The following is a 15,454-nucleotide window of genomic DNA, read 5'->3' on the forward strand; positions in this document are numbered from 1 at the left end:
CTAAATGAAAACTAGCCTGACACAAAAGGACAAATATTATATGATTCTACTTTTCTGAGATACCTAAAATAGGCAAATTCATAAAGACAGAAAGTGGAATAAAGGTTACTAGAGTCTGAGGAGAGGAAGGAATAGAAAGTTTTTGTTTTAATGGGTATGGAGTTTCAGCTTGGGATGATGAAGAAGTTCTGTCATTGTAGATAGATTGGTGCACAATATTGTGTCTGTACTTAATGCCAATGAATTGTACACTTAAACATGGTTAATGTTAAATTTTATGTTATATATATTATATTTTACCACAAATTTTTTTTTTAATTTAAATTCTATAGGTTCCCAGGTAGATGCTTCTCTACCTTTTGTTGATGCTGCTCATCTTGGGACCACACTGTGTAGTGAGGCTGTAGCATAGAAAAATAAGGCATGATCATGTTCCTTAGAAGATAGGAACATATCTTATTATTTTTATAAACTATCAGCTCATATAAGCTCAATATTTTTTCAGTGAATTCATAAAGGAATAGATATATAAATATTATCTAATAGAGTAACAAGGAATTGCAATATAAGGCAGAATGTTTCAATGAACATAATATAGCTCTGAGCAAAGTTTTAAAGGAAATCAGAGAAGGTGGTGATTATTTTCAGGTAACAACAATTAAATGAATGCTTTGCATTTAAAATTAGTCAATGAATATTTGTTGTGCAAATGTGCCATTGACATTTAAAAGACATTTATTTTTATAATTATTACTTCAGCTAACTAAAGAATGTTATGGGACTAAACAATAGAAAACAGTGTGTGGACACTACAGAGCTTTAAAAAAGTGTTTATTTGATTCAGTGATTTTTTTTTTGTTGTTCACCTTTTTTCCAAGTACAGTATGACAAAAGAACATAGTGTGCTTTACCTGGAAATTCACTGTTGTAATCAGATATTAAGGCATGAGCAGAAAAGAAGCTTAGTAAATTAGAGTTCTGAAAGTGCAGTTAGTCATTTGTTAAGGGGAGAAACCCCACATGATTTTGGTGTAAATGAACAAAGCATGCACTTAACAAGGTAAGCCAAAATAGTTTAGTTTTCTTTATAGGACTGTATGAGCTTTATTGTATAATTGTTAATTTCTATAACATGCAATGATTGATAGTCTATTTCATTACTTACACATATGTTAAATAACTGGAGATGCTGTAACATCAGTATAGCAATTGTGAAGATTTTTTTTGTATGAAGTTATGACCGTTGGTTTCCAATAATGAACATGCAGTGTCTTTGCATCATGCCTTCCTTCTCAGGTGCTAAAACTTTATCTGATCTACTGGGATCATTCCTTCATGGACAAATCTACTCTTTGAAAATGTATGGGTTTGTTCAGATGCTTAAGTAGTTTTTAATTAATTACTAATTCCACTCTAGAATTTAAATCCATACTTGTTATAATCATCTCAATATAGGTAATTTGTTACTGGCCTAACAAATCAAATTGAGTCAAAAACATCACTACATTTCAATAAAATGATAATTTATGTACGTAATTATGCTAAGATCCTAAAGTATCAGCCAAAGGAGGAATACATTATGCTTAATATAATTTTAATAATAAGTGAGGTTTTTAATATTCTAATTTTTAAGAGCTATTCATATGTAGTAGAAGCTTTAACTTGCTATATTTAGTGAACTAGAAAACCCTACTCCCTCAAACTGCTCAGTAACAAATACTGCTGCATCATTTTTTTGCAGGGAGAACTAAGCACTAGAAAATTTAAAGATTTTCATCGATAACAAATCAGTGTCAGAGTAGGAATAAAATTCAACGTTCTGGAAAAACATGCATTGTACATGAAATATGACTTTCTTCCTTTTATTCCATTTCTAGAATTTTTATTAGCTCCAAATATAAGCCCAGAATGAAGCAAAGAACTTGTAAACTCACGATAAAGTCTGAATAGATAAGCTACGTAACCAGAAACCTCTTTTGGCTTGGGGATGGGAGACAGGGTGAAGCTTAGCAACATGCTTTTTCAGAAGCTGTTAGAGATATAAAGAATGTTTTATATCAACTAAATGATAAAACTTCACATTGTCATGACATAGTTGTTAATATTTTATTTCAGAGGAATTAAACTGTAAATAAGATGGAAAATTCAGAAAGAACTGAAGAAATGCAAGACAGTTTTCAGAGAAATGTGTAAGTTTCGCCTAAATTATTCAAAAACTACTGCAATTTCAAATATACTTTATCCCTTTCTCAACTGTAGAAAAAAAGTTTATAATTTCTTTCCAAAAATAGTAATGTTGTTTGCATTTTGCTGGACTTCAACATTTATCAGTATTACAACTGCTTTAACAGTACATTTAGGAAGTGTAAAACTAATTAATTTAGTATTTACTTCTTGTATTTCTTCTTCTAATTTTCTTATAGTTTACTAGTATATAGAAGAAAAATACTTGAATATTTTCATTTTATTTCTCTATAAACCCTTCATTCCATGTAATATATTTAATAAAAGAAAATATGGAATTCTGATTTTTTTCACTGTGTCTATGTGTATGTGTTATAAAATTTCCTACATCTCTAACTAATTAATTTAGAGATTTAAAATGGAAATTATTTAAAACCTTTTATTTTCATGTTTACCATAATAATTGTGTAAATTTCGATGTATAAACTGTAAAACTGGAGAGGCCCCCCTTTAGATCACTGGTTACTTAATATTCCTGAAGCAAAATTTATCAAAAGAAGATAACTTACTGGCTCTTAAGTTGTAAAACCCACATTTAGGTTGGAAGAAGTGATTGTGGCACTTTATAATCTTAAAGCAATATTTTTTTGTCATCTGTAAATCATCTCAGAGAAAACTGGCCCAAATATGTAAGTAAATTATTAACTTCAGATGGAATAAAATTAAAGGACTTTTCCTTTGCCAAAGCTGCCAGAACAATATGTTACAAAGCTGAAGAATAAGATGTTCATCTTTCTGTGACATCTGTTTCAGAAAATTTAATCTGATCCCCTCCACGCTTATTTTAATGTTTCAGAGTCTTGTGTGTCTGTGTGTGTTTAATTGACAGATTATAGATTTCCCTGAAATCAGTTGACAAAAATTTAAATTCTTCATCTGGAACTCCTTCAAATGTGAGCTAAAAAATGAAATTTTCAATGGGGAACAAAAATCTCAGGACACTTGTTTAATGTGTACTTAATAGAATTTCTTTCATTTAAAACTCACAATTGCTCTGATAAATTTGTAACAAAGCATTAAAAATTGAAATCTACTACTTCACACACATTAGGGTGGCTACTATTTTTTTAAATGGTAATAATAAAATAAAACAGGAAATAGGAAGTATTGTTGAAGATGTGGAGAAGTTGGAACTCTTATACATGGTTGATGAGAATGTGAAATGATACAGCTGCTTTAGAAAACAGTATGATAATTCTGTAATAAATTAAAAATAGAATTACCTCATGATCCAGCAGTTCTTCTCTTGCTTATACACTAAAAAGAATTGAAAGCAAGGACATGAAGAGATTTTTATACCATATTCATAGCAGCATTATTCACAATAGCCAAAAAGTGGAAGCAACCCAAGAGTTCATTGCTTGATGAATAGATGAGCAAAATGTAGGATATACATACAATGGAATGGTATTCAATTTTTAAAAGTAGGAAAATTCTGACATGGGCTACAACATGGTTGAACTGTAAATACACTATGCTAAGTGAGATAAGCCCATCAGAAAAAGACAAAATGCTGTATGATTCCATTAAAGTGATATATGTAGAGCTGTCAAATTCCTAGAGATAGAAAGTACAATGGTGATTGTAGGCTGGGGGGAAAGGGAGGAGTTATTTAATTGGTATAGTTTCAATTTGGCAAGATGACAGTTCTGTGGGTGGTTGCTGGTGATGGTAGCACAGCAGTATGATTGTACTTAATAACATTGAACTATACACTTAAATATAGTTAAGATGGTAGGTCTATGTTATGTGTGTTTTACCACAAAAAAAATATTCTATTCCAGATGCGTGTCTTCAACCTTACCCTAACTAACCTAGAGACAACCAGTGATAACTTACTTTCCCAGTGATTATATGAAAAACCTTGGTACTGTCTATCATTTAGTTTGTTTTTAAATTTCAGTGTTGAAATAAACTTGCAACCAAGCATAAAATTTGACACCTCAGAACAATTTTAGTAGAAAATTTTGCAAATTATAATAACATTGTAACTTTTCCATTTTAAACATTTGTTTTCCAGAAAACTGCAAGAACACCTGCTCAAAGTAAGAAAGCAAGTCGTTGGACCTATTGAGATAGTAAGTGAAATATGTCTATATTTCAAAAATTTCTATTTCAAAAAATTTTAGGACATTATCAAGAGTGCATACAATAATTGTGCTTGTTTGATAGTTTACACTTATTTGGAGGAAAAGAGAATTTTAAGAATTCATTAAACTATTATACACAATAGAAAAAAAACAAGCCGTAAGTTCCACAATAAGAGAAAAGGAAAAACCCAGGAGTTCCCTGGTGGCTCAGGAGGTTAAGGGCCTGGTGTTGTCACTATTGTGGCTCTGGTTACTGCTGTGGTATAGGTTTGATCCTTGGCCCAGAAACTTTCACATGCTGCAGCATAGAAAAATTATAAAGAAAATAACACAATATCCATAGAGTTATCCAATTTTGAAAAAAAAATATGTATATGTGTGTGGATGAAAGTTTGTGTGTGGTGTGTGTATCTTTGTGTATGTGTGTATGATGCATAAATATTATCAGGTTATTTCTCAGAAGTGGGGAATTATGAGTGACCCTTACTATTATATATTTACATTTCAATATTTTCCACTGGTAATACATTGATATGAGTTGATATGAGTTGCTTTTTAATGTTATTAATCCTTCGTTTGATATATTTTTACTTTATTGATATATTAAAGTACAGTTTGTTTACAATGTTATGTTAATTTCTGCTGTATTGCAGACTGCTTCAGCCATACGTATACACATATCATTCCCATATAGGTTATCATAGAACACTGAGTAAATTTCCCTGTGCTGTATAGCAAGGCCCTGTTGACCATCCTTTCCATATACAAAAGTGTGCATTTGCCAGTCCCAAATCTCCAGTCCATCCCTTTCCTACCTTTCCCCTTTGGTAACCCTAGATTTGTTTTCAAAGTCTGTGAAACTGTTTCTGTTTTGTAAATAAACTTCTTTGTATCGTTAGTAATATTCCACATGTGATATCACATGATATTTGTCTTTGACTTGCTTCACTTAGTATGATAATTTCTAGGTCCATGCATGTTGCTGCAAATGGCATTATTTCATTCTTTTTATTGCTGAGTAATATTCCATTGAACATATTTACCACATCTTCTTTATCCATTCCTATGTTGATTGACATTAAGGTTGCTTCCATGTCTTGGCTATTGTAAATAGTGTTGCAATGAGCATGGGGTGCAGTATCTTTTCAAATTATGGTTTTCTCTGGATATATGCCCAAGAATGGGATTGTTGGACCATGTGGTAGTTCTAATTTTAGTTTTTTGATGAGCTGCCATACTTTTTCCCATAGTGGTTGCACCAGCTTACATTCCCACCAACAGCATAAGAGGGTTCCATTCTCTCTGCACCCTCTCCAAGCTTTAACTGTTTGTAGACTTTCAGATGATGTCCATTCTGACCAGTGTGAGGTGATGCTTCATTAGAGATTTGATTTGCATTCCCTTATAATTAATGCTGTGGAGTATCTTTTCATGTGTTTTTTGGCCATGTGTCTTCCTTAGAGGAGTTTCTATTTAGATCTTCTGCCCCCTTTTTTAATTGAGTTGTTTGTTTTTTTAATATTGAGCTGCATGTGTTGTTTTTATATTTTGGAGAAGAATCCCTTGGTGGTCACTTATTTATAAAGGTTTTCTCCCATTCTGTTAGTTGTCTCTTTGTTTTGTTTCTGGTTTCCTTTGCCATGCAAAAGTTTTAATATTTAATTGTGTTGATTTTTTTTTTACGTAGTGTCCAGTCATGTTTAGATCTTTAATCCATTTTGAGTTTATTTTTGTATATGGTGTTAGAGAGTGTTCAAATTTCATTGTTTTACATATAGCTGTTCTGTTTTCCCAGCACCACTAATTGAAGACACTGTCTTCTCTGCATTTTATATTCTTGCCTCCTTTGTCATAAATGAATTGGCCATAGGTTCGTGGGTTTATTTCTCAGCTTTCTATCCTGTTCCATTGATCTATATTTCCACTGATCTGTTTTTGTGCCTGTATCATAACTGTTTTGATGACTATAGCTTTGTAGTATAGTCTGAAATCAAGGAGCTGAATCCTCCAGCTCTCTTTTTCTTACTTGGGATTGGTTTGGCTATTTGGGATCTTTTGTTCATTTGCATACAAATTTAAAATTTTTCAATTCTAGTTCTATGAAAAATGCCATTGGTGATTTTTTAGAGATTGCATTGAATCTATAGACTGCCTTGGGTAGTATAGCCATTTTGAGAATATTGATTCTTCCAATCCTAGTATAAGGTATATCTTTCCATCTGTTTGTGTCATCTTTGATCTCTTTCATTAGTGACTTATAGTTTTCAGAGTACAAGTCTTTTGCCTCCCTAGGTAGGTTTATTCATAGTTATTTTATTCTTTCTGATGCAATGGTAGATGGGATTGTTTCAGTGATACCTCTTTCTAATCCTTCATTGTTAGTATATAGGAGTGCAAGAGATTGCTGTGTATTAATTTTGTATCCTGCAACTTTACTGAATTCATTGATGAGCTCTAGTAGTTTACTGGTAACATCTTTAGGATTTTCTAGGTATAGTATCATGTCATCTACAAACAATGACAGTTTTACTTCTTTTCTGACTTGGATTTCTTTTTTAAAAATTATTTTTTTTTATTAAAGTATAGTTGATATGATGTTGTGCCAGTTTATACTATACAGCAAAGTGACCCAGTCATACATAAATATACATTCCCTTTCTTACATTCCATGATGGTCTATCCAAGAGACTGGATATAGTTCCCTGTGCTATACAGTAAGACCTCATTGCTTATCCACTCTAAATATAATAGTTTGTATCCATTAACCCCAAAACTACCAGTCCATCCCACAAAAAAAAAGCTATTTATTTTATCTGTTAATTTTTGGCTGTGCCTGCAGTATGCAGAATTCCCAGGCCAGGGGTTGAACCTATGCCACAGTGGTGACCCAAGCCACTGCAGTGACAATGCCAGATCTTTAACCCACTGTGCCACAAGATAATTCTAATTTGGATTTATTTTATTTCCTTTTCTTGTCTGATTGTCATGGTCAGGAATTCCATGGTCAGGACTTTTAGGACTTCCAAAACTATGTTGGATAAAAGTGGTGAGAGTAAACACCTTTGCCTTGTTCTTAGAAGAAATGCTTTTTAGCTTTTCACCATTGAGAATGAGGTTATCTATGGGTTTGTCATATTTGACCTTTATTATGTTGAGGTATTTTCTCTCTGTGCCCACTTTTGGAGAGGATTTTTTTTTCATTGACTTATTTCTTTATCAATTAGGCTCATTCTTTTCAATCTCTGTTTTTATTTATCAATTTTTTTGGGTGCCCCATGCCACACTGAGACATTGTCTGGCCAGAGATGGATCTCTCAACACAGCTCTTGCCACAGCCACAGCAGTGACAAGGAGAAACTTTTTTTTTTAATTGTTATTTCCCCAACACAATTTTTTTTTCCTACTGTACAGCATGGTGACCCAGTTACACATATATGTACTCATTCTATTTTCTCACATTATCATGCTCCATCATGAGTCACTAGACATAGTTTCCAGTGCTCACAGCAGGATCCCATTGCTAATCCATTCCAAGGCAATAGTTTGCATCCACTAACCCCAAGCTCCCAATCCACCCCACTCCCTCCCCCTCCCCCTTGGCAACCACAGGTCTATTCTCCAAGTCCATGATTTTCTTTTCTGTGTCACTTTCTGGAGAATTTTTATGGGTGTTGAATGGGTGTCGAATTTTGTCAAAACTTTTTCTGCATCTTTTGAAATGACCATATGGTTTTTATTCTTCACTTTGTTAATGTGGTATATGACTGATGTGTGGATACTGAAGAATCCTCGTATCCCAGAGATAAACCCCACTTGATCATGGTGTAGTATCTTTTTAATCTATTGTTGAATTTGGTTTGATAATACTTTGATGAATATTTTTGTGTCTGTTTATAGTCATCAGTGATATTGAAATTCATTTTTTTGTGGTATACCTGTCTGGTTTTGTATCACACTGATGATGGCCTCAGAATAAGCCTGGGCCTGTTCCTTCCTCTGTAATTTTTGGAAGAGTTTCAGAAAGATAGTTGTTAACTCTTCTCTAAATGTTTGATTGAATTTGCTTATGAAGCCGTCTGGTCTTGGAAGTTTGTTTTTTGGGGAAGTTTTTTTTTTAATATATATATAATGATTTTTATTTTTTTCCATTATAGCTGGTTTACAGTGTTCTGTCAATTTTCTTCTGTACAGCATGGTAACCCAGTTACACATACATGTATACATTCTTTTTTCTCGCATTATCATGCTCCATCATAAGTGACCAGACAAAATTCCCCGTGCTACACAATAGGATCTCATTGCTAATCCATTCCAAAGGCAATAGCTTGCATCCACTAACCCCAAGCTCCCAATCCAACCCACTCCCTCCTTCTCCCCCCAGGCAACCACAAGTCTATTCTCCAAGTCCATGATTTTCTTTTCTGTGGAAAGTTTCATTTGTGCCATATATTAGATTCCAGATATAAGTGATATCATATGGTATTTGTCTTTCTCTTTCTGACTTACTTCACTCAGGATGAGAGTCTCTAGTTCCATCCATGTTGCTGCAAATGGCATTATTTTGTTCTTTTTTATGGCTGAGTAGTATTCCGTTGTGTATATATACCACATCTGCCTAATCCAATCATCTGTTGATGGACATTTGGATTGTTTCCATGTCTTGGCTATTGTGAACAGTGCTGCAATGAACATGCAGGTGCATGTGTCTTTTTCAAGGAAAGTTTTGTCTAGATATATGCCCTAGAGTTGGATTGCTGGGTCATATGGTAGTTTTATATATAATTTTCTAAGGTACCTCCATACTGTTCTCCATAGTGGTTGTACCAGCTTACATTCCCACCAACAGTGCAGGAGGGTTCCCTTTTCTCCACACCCCCTCCAGCATTTGTTATTTGTGGACTTATTAATGATGGCCATTCTGACTGGTGTGAGGTCACAGTTCCAATGTTGGTACTTTTTAAGATGTTAGTTTAATATAGTAACTTTTTTATTTTATATTTTTATTTTTTTAAAAGTATAGTTGATATACAGTGTTGTGTCAATTTCTGCTGTACAGCAGAGTGACCCAATCATACATACTGTGTATGCGTTCTTTTTCTCATACTATCTTCCCTCATGTTCTCTCCCAAGAGATTGGATATAGTTCCCTGTGCTCTACAGTAGGACCTCACTGCTTATCCATTCTAAATATAATAGTGTGCGTCTACCAACCCCAAACTCTCTGTCCATGTCACTTCCTTCACCTTACCCCTTGAAAACACAAGTGTGTTCTCTATGTCTATGAGTCTCTTTCTGTTTTGTAGGTAGGTTTATTTGTGCCATATTTTAGATTCAACATATAAGTAATATCAAATAGTATTTGTATATCTCTTTCAGACTTACTTCCCTTAGTGTGAGAATCTCTAGTTGCATCCATGTTGCTGCATATAGCATTATTTCATTCCTTTTGATGGCTGAGTAGTATTCCATTGTGTATATGAACCACATCTTCTTAATCCATTCACCTGTCAATCGACATTTAGGTTGTTTCCATGTCGTAGATATTGTGAATAGTGCTGCAATGAACATAGAAGTGCATGTATCTTTTTGAATAAAAGTTTTGTCCAGATAAATGCCAAAGAGTGGGATTGCTGGATCATATCGTACTTCTATACTTAGTTCTCTGAGGAACCTCCATACTGTTTTCCATATTGGTTGTACCAATTTACATTCCATCTAGCAGTGAAGAAGGGTATCTTTTTCTTCACACCCTTTTTGGCATTTGTTATTTGATGGCCATTCTGACTGGCGTGAGGGCGTACCTCATTGTAGTTTTGATTTGCATTTCTCTAATAATTAGTCATGTTGAATATCTTTACATGTGCCTGTTGACTATCTATATAAATTTGTTGTTGATCTATTTGTATTTTGCCTTTTTTTTTTTTTTTTTTTTTTTGCTCTTTAAGGCTGCACCCATGGCATATGGAAGTTCCCAGGCTAGGAGTAGTATCAGAGTTACAGCTGCTGGCCTCTGCCACAGCCACAGCAACCTGGGATCCAAGCCACATCTGCGACCTATACCACAGCTCATGGCAACACTGGATCACTGACCCACTGAGCAAGGTTAGGGATCATTCTGTCATCCTCATGGATACTACTCAGTTAACTTTCATAAGCCAAGATGTTGTCATTGCTAACTTTTCAATTATCTTAGAATTTTATTTCAGAATCAACCATATGGAAAAATGTATCAGATTCATTTCCCCTGAGCCACGATGAGAACTCCTATTTGTTTTTTCTTTTTTTTCCTGGCAGTCTTGGAAGATTGAATCTTTGTAAGAATGTGTCCATTTCTTCTAGGTTGTCCATTTTATTGACATATAGTTGCTTGTAGTAGTCTTATAAATAAAAATAATTATGTAAATATTTTATAAATCCTATCTATCAAAAAAGCCTGTCAGCATACTTCCTTGGGATTATGTTCAAGGAATATTTTCAGGCATGTATTCTTAAAACATCCCTTCCACCTATCCTAATCTCTATGTCAGTCTGACTGTCAATGTCATTAGAAATACACACAAAGCAGTGCCTGATTTTTCAAAAGTCAAAATTTTAAAAACCTGGAAAGTAGAAGAACATGACAAGCTTTATCAAGGAGATAATACCCTATTGAAGGGGAAGGTAAAAGAGCAAATACCCTCTTATCATCTGTAGTACTTAGTACAATGCTGTGGCAGTTACTCTGTAAGTATTTTTCAACTATCACATGAAATTTTCTCAATCTCCATTCAAAATGCATACTAAGTTCCTTTTGCTGTTATTCAAATCTAATTTTATTTCAATACCTTATGCATTTTATCTTGACCTTTCTCAGTAAGATAAATAATCCACATTTTCATGTTTTGTTCATGGTTTTTTAGGAGTAGTGTTGTAGGAACCTGCCATAGAACAGAATACAAAGCATTCGATATCTGGTTTTCAGTTATTTTTTTCTTATCCCAAACAGCCTTAAAAATTATTATAGGAATTCCTGCTGTGGTACCACAGGATTGGCAGCGCCTCTGTAGCTCCAGGATGCAGGTTCTATTCCCAGCACAGCACAGTGGGCTAAAGGATCTGGCATTGCCACAGCTGTGGCATAGGTTACAACTGCAGCTCAGATCTGATCCGTGACCTGGGAACTCCATATGCCATGGGGTGGCCAAAAAAGAAAAAAAGTTATTATAGACCCTTACTTATGGGATAGATGTTGTCCTGGAAACAAAAAATTTGAGGAATTTAAAATAAGAATGAAAAATGTGATTCATTACATTTGGTGAACTAATTTTTACTGGATAGTTATGTCCACTCCACTTAGTGGTCTCATTGCTATAAGGTTGATTAACCAGGGGAATTGAAACTTTGAAGATCAACTTTCATAAGCCAAGATAATTCATTAAGCCAAGATGTTGTCATTGCTAATTTGTCAATTATCTTAGAATTTTATTTCAGAATCAACCATATGGAAAAATGTATCTGATTCATATGCACATCTGAATTGATTTGTGTCACAGGTCTACAGTTTGTACTAATTTTGCTACTTTGTTTCAACAATTTCTTCAAAATACATTGTAAATCCTTAAGATGAGGGACTCTTTTACTTTATATATACTTTATATATAAATATATACTTATCCATGATTTTATATGTTTATTGAATCTCTTAATCACTTTATAAAATAACATTTGCTTAATGGCAAAAACCGTAGTTTTTTTTTTAAATGAAACAAATATTCTCATTTATTTAACATCTCCTGTTAAAGCATTGCAAGCAAATTATTTTTCCAGATAACTGAAAGTGACTTATTCCATTAAGTGCCAAGGATTTATCTGAATCTGGTTTTTTTTAATGATTTTTATTTTTTTCCATTATAGCTGGTTTACTGTGTTCTGTTGTAGATTGGTTTTTAATTTTTTTAGAGTTGTCATGCTTCCATATCTTATTTTTTTCCTCAGTTTCGCTTTGCTGATAGACTGGACATCACACTCATGATCCTGGGATTACTGGCATCACTACTAAATGGGGCCTGTCTTCCTGTAATGTCACTGATTTTAGGAGAAATGAGTGATAATCTTATTGGTGGATGTTTAGTCAAAACCAACACAAGTGAGTACAACATTTACTTTTCTATATTGCTAGGGACTCAAAAGCATTAAGTAAAACAATCAAACATTAAACTCATAATACAGATTATTATCTTGTCAAATAATATTTATATAATGTATTTAATTCATTTATTCTTCTGTATTGCTAAGCAACAAAGGACTACATCTGAATTTGTCAGCATTCTTCAAAGAAATATAAGCAGTAGAGTGTGTGTGTGTGTGTGTGTGTGTGTGTGTGTAAAGAAAGAGAGAGCTTTATTTTAAGAAATTGGCTCATGCAATTATGGAAGCTGGCAAGTTCAAAATCTGTAAGGTGAATTGGCAGGCTGGAGATTCTTTGTGCCCTATTTGACTTTAAATACTAATTTATACTCTCTTATTTTCTACCCAAAGCCTCATTTTTCAAATGTCCCAGTCTTGTTTAAGTAGAATAAATTCACTGCTTCCATCTCTAAGTCCTTCCATGTGATAATATCCTGTCTACACAGTTATTAATTTTTTGGTATTTAATGATAGAGGCTAAGTAAAGATGTCACTTTGTTTGTTAAATAAATGGATCTGACAATTCATTGAGCAGATATTTATTTATTACCAAATATAAATATCTCTCTCTGAAAGAGTAAGTGAAGGAATTGAAGGAGGGAGGGAAGGAGGGCAGAAGGAAGGAAGCAAGGGAAAGAGGAAGTGAAAGAGGGAAGGAAGGAGGGACAGAGAGATGGAGGAAGGGAGGGAGGATAAACCTAGCAAACTAAGCAGTCTGGTAGTATTCCTTTGGTTAGATCTGCTCCATAATTGATTGCTTTGTTAGCTTTAGATAGATATTCAGTACATATCTGACTGATATTGATGAATTTCATTGATCAATTTAAGCAATTTATTGATTTTGTTTAAGCCTTTTCTACATTTCTCAAGTTTCATTGTGTGTTTTTTCAAATGTAGTAAGCACATAGAGGTTGATAAAGATAATTACGTGGATATTATTGGTGTAATATATTATTAAGGAGAATTGGAGATATTAAGATGTATGTCTTCAACCTTCTAAGTTTGGTTTTCTGAAGGATAATAGAGGGGGATATCTTGCTCCTACAAACGAAAATATGAATAATAAGTATCATTGATCAGGGGCCCATATTTATGCCAGCACTGAGCTTTTGCACATGCTACTGCTATAATATGTAATCTATAATATAGATGATCTCCAAAATGAGATTATGCCATTTTTACATGATTCTAGGTGCCATTTTTAGATCAATATTCTTTTTATTAACTAAGTTAAATGTCATTAAAATTTTTGACTGAGTTTTAATACTTCTATTTCAATTCTGATATTTGTAACAAGCTACTCTAAAAATGTTTTCTGCCACAATTCTGTAAATGGAATAAAGGAAAAATTGTTTGCACATACATAAAGATCATAGACATCATCATATGTTATGACATTGTGGTTATGTAAAAGATGAAGAGCATGATGTCTGCAATTCATTACAAATGATTATCATAGCCTTTTAAGAAAGAAAATTGATACTCACCACTGCCTTGAGCTGTTGGTGAAATTACTAATTAATGTATGATTTAGTTTTTGCTAGAAAAAGTTTATATGGAAAACTGGTCACGCAAAGATTATTTTAAATACAACTTTATGATGTTGCTATCCTTGTTATACCCAACATACTTTGATGAACTTCTTTTAAACTTTTCCCATAACTACTACTTATAAATTTCATTTGTATTCTTACTTTTCTTGGACTTTCTAAATTCCCTGGGTATCTCAAACTAAATTCTAAATGCCTAATCTCAACAGGAGAGGAAAATTCTATTACTATTACTTACATACCTGTTGCCTGAAATCAGAGAGGTCCTAAACAATACTTTCCAGGTATGAGCTGCATGGTTAATATTTCCTTGTAATTTTTCATGTTGCATGTGTGCTTCTTGAGACCAGAGATAATCATTTCAAATTTTAGGTTAAAGAATTGAAAATAAGATGATCCTTAATTAGGGTGTAGTCATTAAGTCCATTTTCTTGAGAAAGCACTATATTTAGTTTGGAGGTCTATATATAAAATACATCATGGCTAGTTGTAAATTAACTTCTTTTATAATTTAAAAAACTTTTTTACAGCAAATTTTCGGAACTGTACTCAGTCTCAAGAGAAGATAAATGAAGATGTGATTGTGTAAGTCCAAATGAAATGTTAATATTATATTAATTATATGCTGCTTTATTTAATATTTATAAGGAAAAAACCTGGAAAGTTTGATTATTAATAAAAATGATTAAAATAAATGTATCCTGTTCTTTCATTAGGTATGTAATTTTTTTCTTTTTAGGGCCACACCTGCAGCACATGGAAGTTCCCAGGCTAGGGGTTAAATCAGAGCTGCAGCTGCCAGCCTGCGCCACAGCCACAGCAACGTGGGATCCAAGCCACATCTGCAACCAACACCACAGCTTGTAGCAACACCAGATCCTTAATCCACTAAGCAAGGCCAGGTATTGAACCCCCATCCTCATGGATACTAGTCAGGTTTGTTTCCATTGAGCCACAATGAGAACTCCCAAAGATATAATTACACATAATTTTTTCTCCTTTTTGAAAGATATATAGGTTCATAAGCTTTCAGTTTTGACAAAATTGTCATCAGTAGAGAAGTTGTTTTGGGATTTGCATTTTTATACCAGTTTTGTTTCCTAGACATGAAGGTATATATCCTAAAGGTTAAATAACTAGTTCTTCCTTTTTTTCAAATTATTTTTCTTCCAAAACTTACAGAAAAATGCCACTTGTGTAAACTTTAAGAGCCAAAATTACATGTGCAACAAATAGTAAAATAAAAATCTAAATAGAAGGACTAAAGTTTTATTCAGACTATTTTGGAGACTAACTGCTCAGACTATTAAAGTTGCATTCAGACTAAAAATTGTAGTCTGAAATAGATAATTTATAAGGCCATTCTATTTTTGTATATTTGTGTATTAAGCAATATGCTTTCCT

At 33.3% G+C, this 15,454-nt stretch overlaps 1 protein-coding gene across 42 annotated transcripts in view; it reads left to right on the forward strand.

Annotated features, from left to right (window-relative positions):
• Positions 1–15,454, forward strand: part of ABCB5 (ATP binding cassette subfamily B member 5) — a 157,957-nt gene that overhangs the window by 25,113 nt on the left and 117,390 nt on the right. For 13 of the 42 annotated variants that reach the window (XR_014816812.1, XR_014816813.1, XM_084978414.1 and 10 more), the window contains 4 exons: positions 2,116–2,189; positions 4,265–4,322; positions 12,309–12,459; positions 14,581–14,635. Coding sequence is in view for 25 of the 42 variants with exons in the window: in XM_084978414.1 (XP_084834540.1) it covers positions 2,137–2,189; positions 4,265–4,322; positions 12,309–12,459; positions 14,581–14,635 (317 nt within the window). In the remaining 17 variants the exon portion in view is untranslated. Of the gene's footprint in view, positions 1–385; positions 1,061–2,115; positions 2,190–4,264; positions 4,323–12,308; positions 12,460–14,259; positions 14,335–14,580; positions 14,636–15,454 lie in introns of those variants that run through there. The other 29 variants (XR_014816811.1, XM_021063426.2, XM_021063420.2 and 26 more) reach the window with 10 other exon arrangements.

Source organism: Sus scrofa, chromosome 9, assembly GCF_054392235.1.
Source record: "Sus scrofa isolate SSC_HxYL_T2T_F1_AM1 chromosome 9, Sscrofa_HxYL_maternal_Yorkshire_Landrace_v2.0, whole genome shotgun sequence".
Taxonomy (NCBI): domain Eukaryota; kingdom Metazoa; phylum Chordata; class Mammalia; order Artiodactyla; family Suidae; genus Sus; species Sus scrofa.